The following is a 10,043-nucleotide window of genomic DNA, read 5'->3' as shown; positions in this document are numbered from 1 at the left end:
AAGGAGGAGGTGTACCATCAGAGCCTCATCAAGCCACTGCACATATGGATCAGCAGGTACGTAGGGTAGCTAGCTGCGTCTCAATGTGAGGCGGGGCTGGGATCAATTCCATTTCAATTGAGTCAATTCAGGAAGTAAAGTGACATTTCTATTGCCATTGAAAATATTAAGTAAAAATATAGAAAATGTTTGGCTCAAATATGTTTGTCTTGTACAGAAGTCATAGGCAGAGGACCTAGACAGCTCCATAAAGTCACCGTCTACATAGAGCTGCACCAGGCCTTCCAACAAGCACACTTCATCATCCTCCTGGATGAAAGTTGGCCTGAGGACAGAGAGGGTGGAGGGGAGGACGAGGAAGAAAGCAAGGTTTGTAGTTTGAATGGCTCGTGGGTTAGTTAGAGCACGGTGCAAGCAACACCAGGGCAACACAGGGTTGTGGGTTGGATTCTTGTATCATCCACTCCACATACGCTGAACATGTGTCCCTGACTGTCAGTGTTGACAGTTCTTTAAGTTGCTTTGGATAGAAATGTCTGCTAAATGAACATATTATTTTTTAATTTTTTTTTAATACTTTGTTTTTATTGTAGGAACACAAAGAAAGTACAAATAAAGTAAAATAAAAGAACAAAAATGATCTGGCAGTTACAGTGCACTTCATACCTTCATCATCATATTAGTTACATTAGCATCTTTGAATTAGACCTTTTCCAAGTATGAAACCCATTTCTCCCAGTATTCCTGACCTCTCTCCTGTTGAGTTCTTAAAGCAAAGGTCATACGCTCCATGTGGTGTATTTCTTCTACAATGTCTATCCATTGTGTCACTGTGGGAGGGTCTTTTTGTAGCCATTTCCTAGTGATAGCATTTTTACTGGCTGCCAGTAGGACCTTCAAGAGGTACTTTTCTCTATTGTGTAAGTTATCTGGTATTTCACCCAAGTACAAAGAAATGAATGTTTGTTCTATGTCAAATCCCATTATTTTTCCAATGTTAGATCTTATTTCTCCCCAGTAAGATTCGATTGCGGGGCAGTACCAAAAGATATGAGAGTGGTCCGCCCTCAATAGACCGCATGCTCTCCAACAAGGGTGTGGTGAGCCAGTCTGTTTTGATTTCAGTTTAGGTGTTATGAAGAAACGTATAACATTCTTCCAACAGAATTCTCTCCATGACCTTGAGTTGGTGGAGCTTTGTTGAGTCTCTAATATGTTCAACCATGTTTCATCAGTTATTTCAATGTTAAGTTCCTCCTCCCATTTCTTTTTAATATAGTTTGTAGAATGTTTCTTTGAGGATTGAATACCCAAGTAGAGATTTGAAATCGTTTTTTTGTTACTCCCCAAGTTGTATGCGTTAGTGAATACTTGGATTAATTTTGGAGGTGCTCGAGGGTCAGTCACTTTTATCTCCCTTAAGAAATAGTGTCGGACTTGTAGGTATCTGTAAAAATCTTGTTTATCCAAGCCATGTTTTTTTTTACTTAAGTCCTGGAAGTTATCTAGGTTCCCATTCCTTATAATTGTACTGAATGATGTGATGCCTTTCTGCGTCCATTGTTTAAATCTGCTGTCCTGAGTTGCAGGGATGAAGCTGGGGTCGTATGCGGGCCAACTCAGCAGTTTGATCTCTCTGTCTAAATTATTTTGCTTAACTACCCTAAACCATGTCTTCAGAGAGAAATTAATCCACTGATTTTGTCTATTGTATATTTCTTTTACCATGTCCTTATTTCCCAAAACTGATTGTATGGGTATCTCTGTCAAAGTAGTCTCGATGTCTTTCCATTTGGATTCGTATTCTGAATTGCACCAACAAACCAGGGGTCTCAATTGGGGTGACACATAATAATCTTTTAGGTTTGGTAAGGCCATACCCCCACAGTTTTTTGGTAATTGTAATGTTGTATATCTAGTTCTTGGTCTCTTACTGTTCCAGATAAACCTTGATATCCGTTTATCCCATTCCCTAAACTGTTTAGGTGGGATTTCTATGGGCAGTGATTGGAACAAATACAATAACCTCGGCAGGATGTTCATTTTGATTGTTTCAATTCTACTACTAAGATCTAAGGGAAGTGAGTTCCACCTGTCTAGGTCATCATATATTTTCTTGTTGATGTGATCGTAATTCATGCAATAAAGTTTGGGTGTATCTTTTGGTAGGTATACTCCAAGATATTTAATGGATGAAGAGGTCCAGGTGAAGTTATACCTAATCTTCAGCTCTTCCTGTGGGGTATAATTATATACTAGGGCTTGGGTCTTGTGTACGTTAAGCACATACCCTGAGTATGTTCCAAATGTTTGTAGAACATCCATCAATCTAGGTACGCTTGAGCCTGGGTCTTTAAGGAATAACAGAACGTCATCCGCATACATGCATATCTTAGAACATATTATTTTTAAGGTGAGAAAGGTGTCGGAGCGTTACCAACAGTATGGGCGCCTCATCGACGAAAGGGTGCACATAAACGTGGCAGTGATTGTGGCTGTGAACTCCTTGGTTAACCTGAAGTGCTCCCTTTTGCTAGAGAATGCTCCCTCGGTTGACAGTGGACGCTTTGTGGGCATGGCAACTCAACAGGAGTACGAGGCCAGAGCCCACATTGCACAGAAGCTGTCTGTGAAGACTGCAGGTAACAAATCAAAATTGTACATTTACATACATTTTGCTCTCGTACAGAGCGACTTAGTCAGTGCATTCAACTAAAGTAGACAACATATCCCAGTCATTCCAAGTGAAACTTTCCTCAAATCAACTTTTTTGTCTTCATTTTTTCATTACCATTACATTTGTATCTATAAAATGGATAAACATATTCACCTTAAATTGGAGGGAAAAAAACTCAAACATTCATGTGATTCTTCTTGATCATTTCTGTCAGATGTGACAGATGTCATCATTTGGGGCAACATCAGAGGCAGTTCCCATGTTGACCTGCAGAGGGCGAAGGTTTTCCAATATGAAGGGGCCATCTGGGGACCATTAGATTTTTCTCAGCCAGTCCTAGAGATTATTTATGACAGGTAACTTAACTGTTTGCCAATACGTTATTGCCAAATTATGTTTATCAATGAGTCTGTACTGTTCCTCTAGTCCAGATCTGTTTGTGCTGTAGAGCCAACTCCTATGGTCGTTGTCATGCCAAAATGTCCTTAGGATTTGGCAAGACAGCACAGTCAGATCTGGGACGAAGTTACTGTTCCTGTGCTATTTCATTTAAAAAAATAAAGGAGAGCCGCACACTCTAGGAGCTCAGATGCAAAAATTGTATGTCCAACATTTCGACAGACAAGCTGTCTTCACCTGTGCTATTTCATACCTATATTCAACTACCATAAAATACCACTGCACTAAGTTTTGATAATATACCTCCCTGTCATCAGTGCTCTAGTTCTAACACACACATAGTACACCCAAACTTTGAATACCTTTTTTTCTCTCAAAGGAAATGGCTACAGTCTGACTTCCTGAATTTGGTCAGTTCCCAACGTGCCACTGTAGCCTCCAAGTCCCAGAGGGCTACAGCCATATCAGACTCGAATGGGATCATTGCAGTTCTAAAGGCCTGGAACTGCAACTCTTCTGCTAAGGAGGTCCTCTCCTTAGGCATACTCAGCACAGGCAGGGTTAAAAGTCAACATAGTGACAGTTGCAGGTAGGAGGGAATAATACTAGTCTGGTCCCAGATCTGTTTGTGCAGACATGCCAACTCCTTCAGTCATTGACATGACTTCGCTATAGAAAGACTGCATCATTAAGCCTGATCCTAGATCTGTTTGTGCTGTAACATTATCATTGTCAACAGCCATAGGATTTGGCTATTACAGCACCTAAAGATCTGGGACCAGGGTATGTAGTAATTTTATATATTGTATCAGCATTTCATATGTGTTTCAGGATAAGTTTCAATGTCACGTGCACAAGTAGAGTGAAATGCCTTTCTTGCAAACTCTTAACCCAACAATGCAGTAATCAATAACAAACGTAATACTAAAAATAACAAGGTATAACAAAAACATACAATAAATAAGAACACAAGAAAATAAGTAAGCATACTAAATAAGTGCTGCCTATGAAGCCTATAGCCTGTATTCATAGTGTCTGAGTATGAGTGCTGATTTAGGATCAGGTCCCGTCCTCTGTTAATTTATTATGATCAAAAAGGTTAAACTGATCCTAGATCGGCACTCCTTTTTTAAGACACTTTATGAATAAAGGCCCTGATATCTGTCTTCTCTTGGCCTCTCTGCAGGACAGTACAACCTCCCAGCTGGTGTAGTATTCTCAATGCAAGTGAGCTTCCAGGATGGTAGATGGTCCGTGTTGTCTGATGTAATTGGTGATGAGAAGAGGGCCAAACTGCAGATTGCTGCAGACCAACTCAGGGAGTTTTGACTCAAAATGGGGGGTGCTGTATTGAAGCCACAGCGCAAAAATCTTGCATTTATAAATGACTACATTCATTTTTTTACACAATTATTCTATTGTGTGTCTATTGTGTTCTTAAGAATTGACTGATTTACACAGGGTTGAATGCAGTGATTTTCACAAACTGCAGGTTTGGTACATCAAAACACCTTTAGGGTGAATTTAACCACTTCCGGTTGCTCCAGGAAGCTTAGAATCAACACAGGTAGACCTCATAGTGGCCTGATGAATTGTCATCGAAGACAGGTTCATAAGGCATTCATAACCCACATAGGCTTCAGGTTGAATTTAGGGGAGCAGGCAATGTATTCATATGGGAAGAGATGTCATTGTAAACGGTGATATGGAAAAAAAACTGTTAAGGGTCAATGCCACACGGTCAAGGTTAGGCTTGCACAGATCGGGAGGACCTCGGGAACGTTCCTGAGGTCGAATTGTGCTTCTAACCCTAACGGTTCTCTCGCTGTCACCCAAAAGCACTTGAAATTTAGGTCCAGGCTTCATTATGGGCCTACTTTTTTCCACGGTCGCTGCGCTCAGACCGAGCGAGCTATGGTCAAGCGGGCATCTCCTTGACTGAAATGACTGATTTACAGTTCATGAGGGTTGCCTAATCACACAAGTTTTGGAAACATCTGACCTTTTTAACCCTTCGAAACAGCCCCTATGACCCCATTTTAAGGCACTTCCGGTTGGCATAGGAAGCTAAAAGTGAAGTGTAACAACAAGTTTAACAACACCTGCAGAGGATCGGTACATCCGAACATCACACCTGCGGGACAGGTACAGGATGGCAACAACAACTGTTCCTGGTTACACCAGGAACGCACAATCCCTCCATCAGCGCTCAGACTGTCCGCAATAGGCTGAGAGAGGCTGGACTGAGGGCTTGTAGGCCTGTTGTAAGGCAGGTCCTCACCAGACATCACTGGCAACAACTTTTGATATTTCCACATGTTAAGTTTGCTTAAAATAAACTCAGTTGACAGTGAGAGATTTCTTTTTTTGCTGAGTTTACACACACATCATTGCTCACACCCAAGCATTTTTTTCATTTGTATGATAATGATGTCATATTAATTTAGCCAATGAAATGCATGCGAAGACAAATTCCTCACGTGCTCTAAAGCTTTCTTTCCCCTCACGCTCTCTCAACGGCTCGCTAGACAGAAGCTTACAAAAAGGCGCGTAGTAAAGATTAAATATATGTTTACAAGTGATCTTGATTAATTTACTCGGAAACTCGATTTTAACATGAGGGAGATTGTTCATCTGCAGGCCGGTCAATGTGGAAATCAGATCGGTGCCAAGGTAAGGGCATTTTTTAAATGAAAATGTATTGCAAACGGAGTTGCATTTTTCAAAGTAACTAACGTTAACTAGCTAACTTTGTGTCGCTAGCCTGCTCATACGGTAAATCCAAACTAAATTATTTGCGATTTGTTAGTTAACCAAAGCTAACGTTAGCTATCTGAAATGTGTAGTTGATATGAACAGTAAAATTCGGTCAACTTTCGATGGCTGCTCGGCTATCGCCTAACTTTAGCTTGCTAGCTATAACGCTATGAGTAACGTTTACCCGCCCACATGCCACTAACCACTCCAACATACTTTTGCAGTTTTGGGAGGTTATCAGTGACGAGCATGGAATAGACCCAACAGGCACTTACCATGGAGATAGCGATCTGCAGCTTGAGAGAATCAACGTCTACTATAATGAGGCAACAGGTAACTAACTGAAAAGGATCCTCTATGTACATAGCGGTAATTAACTACATTGTGACATTTTTATATATTGCAACGACCCAGGGTTTATAGGCGCGGATATCGACTCTGCCGCTCGATCATGCTTTTGCGGCACAGTCAATAGCGGGCTAGAAGGTCGAGGGTTCGAGGCCTGCTCTCTGCTTGTTTCATTACAATATATATACAAATTGAAAGCAGCTAGTTGAAGTGATTTTAAAGTGTATTTGCGCTTGTAGTAAAGTTTTCAAAAAATTATGCTGTGTTCTCTTTAACTAACTAAAGGCCTTCAGTCTTTTAAGATACACATTGTGATTATCAAATTAAAATATTGACCCGACTGTCCAGGTTGTAGGATTTGCTTCTGTTCTGTAGTCATATTCTGAAATTGGCTTGCAGTCAGCTGCAGCATTGTATTTGATATTTTGATCTGGGAATGTGCCAGCAGCTCAAGCTTCTCTGTTTATGTGCCAGTGAAGTGAGTTCAGAAAAACAAGGTATGCATTAAGGTTTATGTGAAAACTTTATGTCCAAACTCAGAATAAAATAGGCCTGATTTCAGATCTTTCAGGTGAAAAAGATTATTAGGAAAATCATTCTTGCACAGCATGTAGGCTGAATATTTAAATTTTACTCTTATATTCATCGTATTATTGTGTGCATACTCAGTGCTAACCGTGTTCCTATTGGTCAGTCACCAGGATCGGCTCATAACACCAGCCACACACTACACGATAAAGGCCCAAAAATTCAGACACTGCTAGAATTTAGTCAGAGCTTATGAGCCTATCAGAGCCTATGACCGCACGAAGCGGTACTTAAAATTGCCAGACCTAGACCCTGTCACACTGAACGAGCCAAGACGTCAGACAATCGTTTACGACCTAAGAATTTGCTCACAATGTGGACATATATATTTTTTTATTTATAAATTTTCTCCCCAATTTTCGTGGTATCCAATCGCTAGTAATTACTATCTTGTCTCATCGCTACAACTCCCGTACGGGCTCGGGAGAGACGAAGGTCGAAAGCCATGCGTCCTCCGAAGCACAACCCAACCAAGCCGCACTGCTTCTTAACACAGCGCGCCTCCAACCCGGAAGCCAGCCGCACCAATCTGTCGGAGGAAACACCGTGTACCTGGCCCCCTTGGTTAGCGCGCACTGCGCCCGGCCCGCCACAGGAGTCGCTGGAGCGCGATGAGACAAGGCCTAACCCGGACGACGCTATGCCAATTGTGCGTCGCCCCACGGACCTCCCGGTCGCGGCCGGCTGCGACAGAGCCTGGGCGCGAACCCAGAGACTCTGGTGGCGCAGCTAGCACTGCGATGCAGTGCCCTAGACCACTGCGCCACCCGGGAGGCTCAATGTGGACATTTTGTCTAGGACAAGAAAAATTGTGGCATAAGACGGCTAAAATCGTAGTCTGCAAAGACCTTAACCAGGTTTCCATCCAACCTTTTTATGCAAGTAAAGTACATGTCGTGACAGGCCTGATGGAAACAGAATGTCGGTAAACATTCCAAATGTCGACAACAAAATACGCTAGACTTGGTGGGATTTTTTTGTGTTGGTAAAATAAATTGGCGGTGGAAACGCAGAAATGGTGGTGGAAATGCATTTGTGCAAATATTGATATAACAACCATCATATCGAAGTAAACTTGGAATCACGCAACATGATGTGGTCTCCGACTCAGAGAAACAATGCCATTTATTAGGCAACAGATGAGATCTTGATGCTCCTTTCCAATAAATAGAGGGTCTAATTCTGGTGGCTTGACTGCTTTTTGACAAATACTCTCACTTTTCCATAATAAATCTCATGTAGACTAGCCTACCCGCACTGTATCTGCAAGCTGTTGGCTAGAGTGCATGTGCCAAGACCAGAGTATGAACATTTGCTATTTAATGCAACAGTTTGCGATGGAAACACATTGAACTTTAGATTTTTGGGGGGGTATATGAAAACTTAAGCGGAAAAGTACATGTTTTTGTGCTCTACGTTATCACACTGATTTTTATCCGCAACAAGTCAGTTTGGTGGAAACACCACTGGTGGGAAAATGTGCATATTTTCTTAATGTGGATTTTACAATATTTGCATGAAAATCTGTCACAAATTACTGACCCATAATGTGATTGTTAATTTATTTCAGGTGGCAAGTATGTTCCTCGTGCCATTCTAGTTGATCTGGAGCCTGGCACGATGGACTCTGTCCGCTCTGGACCATTTGGCCAAATATTCAGACCGGACAACTTTGTCTTTGGTGAGCAAATGCTTTGAAATTGCAAATTCATTTCACCTTGTCATATTCGATTCTACCATAGTAATACGCCTAGCCTACATCTCATTGCGTTACTTTTTGTTTGTTTAAAGGACAGAGTGGTGCAGGTAACAACTGGGCAAAGGGCCATTACACTGAGGGAGCAGAGCTGGTAGACTCTGTCCTGGATGTGGTGAGAAAGGAAGCCGAGAGCTGCGACTGTCTTCAGGGTTTCCAGCTCACCCACTCCCTTGGAGGCGGCACGGGCTCTGGTATGGGTACCCTGTTGATTAGCAAGATCCGTGAGGAGTACCCTGACCGCATCATGAACACCTTCAGTGTGGTGCCCTCCCCCAAAGTGTCAGACACCGTGGTGGAGCCCTACAATGCCACCCTGTCTGTGCATCAGCTAGTGGAGAACACTGACGAGACTTATTGCATCGACAACGAGGCCTTGTATGACATCTGCTTTCGCACTCTGAAGCTGACGACTCCCACTTACGGGGACCTCAACCACCTGGTGTCAGCCACCATGAGTGGTGTCACCACCTGCCTGCGCTTCCCCGGCCAGCTCAACGCCGACCTACGTAAGCTAGCTGTCAACATGGTCCCATTCCCCCGCCTGCATTTCTTCATGCCAGGCTTTGCCCCCCTCACCAGCAGAGGTAGCCAGCAGTACAGAGCGCTGACGGTGCCCGAACTCACCCAGCAGATGTTCGATGCCAAGAACATGATGGCCGCCTGCGATCCCCGCCACGGCCGCTACCTCACTGTGGCCGCAATTTTCCGTGGCCGCATGTCCATGAAGGAGGTGGACGAGCAGATGCTGAACGTGCAGAACAAGAACAGCAGCTACTTTGTCGAATGGATCCCCAACAATGTCAAGACTGCAGTCTGCGACATCCCACCCCGCGGCCTCAAAATGTCCGCTACCTTCATTGGCAACAGCACGGCCATCCAGGAGTTGTTTAAGCGCATCTCTGAGCAGTTCACAGCCATGTTCCGCCGCAAGGCCTTCCTGCACTGGTACACCGGAGAGGGCATGGACGAGATGGAGTTCACCGAGGCCGAGAGCAACATGAACGACCTGGTATCTGAGTACCAGCAGTACCAGGATGCCACCGCCGAGGAGGAGGGCGAGTTTGAAGAGGAGGGAGAAGAGGATATGGGTTAGACGGATAAGAGATTTTAAAATCAATTTCAACTGCATTCCATTTCAGTTTGTTCTTTTATTCTTTCACTGCACAAAGAGCTGCTGTCAGTGTTTAACCTGTTGTAATTACAATAAATCTTATCAGCATTTTCTGAACTTGTTTGTGTTCCTTTGTAGATGTAAAAGATCAAACTGATGAGTAGTTTCTGATAAACAAGAGAAATTTGAAAATAGATACCTTTCTTTATTTAAGTGCCTTTATAGATCAAGAAGCAGTAAAAGCATAGGCAAACATTTCTATAACACATTTGTTAATCTTATAGTTGGTTACAGTGGGATTATAGCAAAAGAAATGACCTTTTAAATGAATCACACTAAATTTCCATAATGGCAAATGTAGTGTTATCGGAATTCTTTAAGGGACATTGGTTTAATAAAAGCTG

The 10,043-nt window shown here is 42.7% G+C and overlaps 2 protein-coding genes across 3 annotated transcripts in view; both read left to right on the top strand.

Moving 5' to 3' along the window:
* Positions 1-9,752, top strand: part of LOC139532128 (tubulin beta-4B chain-like) — a 394,248-nt gene extending 384,496 nt beyond the window's left edge. The window contains exons 1-4 of one of the 2 annotated variants that reach the window (XM_071329324.1): positions 5,527-5,749; positions 6,058-6,166; positions 8,340-8,450; positions 8,561-9,752. In XM_071329324.1, coding sequence (XP_071185425.1) covers positions 5,693-5,749; positions 6,058-6,166; positions 8,340-8,450; positions 8,561-9,621 — 1,338 coding nt within the window. In that variant the 5' untranslated portion in view covers positions 5,527-5,692 and the 3' untranslated portion in view covers positions 9,622-9,752. Of the gene's footprint in view, positions 1-5,526; positions 5,750-6,057; positions 6,167-8,339; positions 8,451-8,560 lie in introns of those variants that run through there. The other variant, XM_071329323.1, reaches the window with a different exon arrangement.
* Positions 2,384-4,405, top strand: LOC139531401 (putative malate dehydrogenase 1B). The gene is made up of 4 exons (XM_071327851.1): positions 2,384-2,642; positions 2,892-3,033; positions 3,456-3,636; positions 4,268-4,405. Exons 1-4 carry the CDS (start codon positions 2,384-2,386, stop codon positions 4,403-4,405), a joined length of 720 nt encoding a protein of 239 aa, XP_071183952.1.
* Positions 9,753-10,043: the final 291 nt, after the last annotated feature.

This window comes from Salvelinus alpinus, chromosome 10 (genome assembly GCF_045679555.1).
Source record: "Salvelinus alpinus chromosome 10, SLU_Salpinus.1, whole genome shotgun sequence".
Classification (NCBI taxonomy): Eukaryota; Metazoa; Chordata; class Actinopteri; order Salmoniformes; family Salmonidae; genus Salvelinus; species Salvelinus alpinus.
This window is presented reverse-complemented; position numbering and strand designations above follow the sequence as displayed.

What these genes read in the sequence shown, in the direction of transcription:
- LOC139531401 (XM_071327851.1), top strand. Translation starts at nt 2,384, where the DNA reads ATGCATATCTTAGAACATATTATTTTTAAGGTGAGAAAGGTGTCGGAG. An exon ending in GCTGTCTGTGAAGACTGCAG is followed by an intron (nt 2,643 to 2,891) that starts GTAACAAATCAA and finishes CATTTCTGTCAG; the next exon opens with ATGTGACAGATGTCATCATT. An exon ending in GCATACTCAGCACAGGCAGG is followed by an intron (nt 3,637 to 4,267) that starts GTTAAAAGTCAA and finishes TCTGCAGGACAG; the next exon opens with TACAACCTCCCAGCTGGTGT.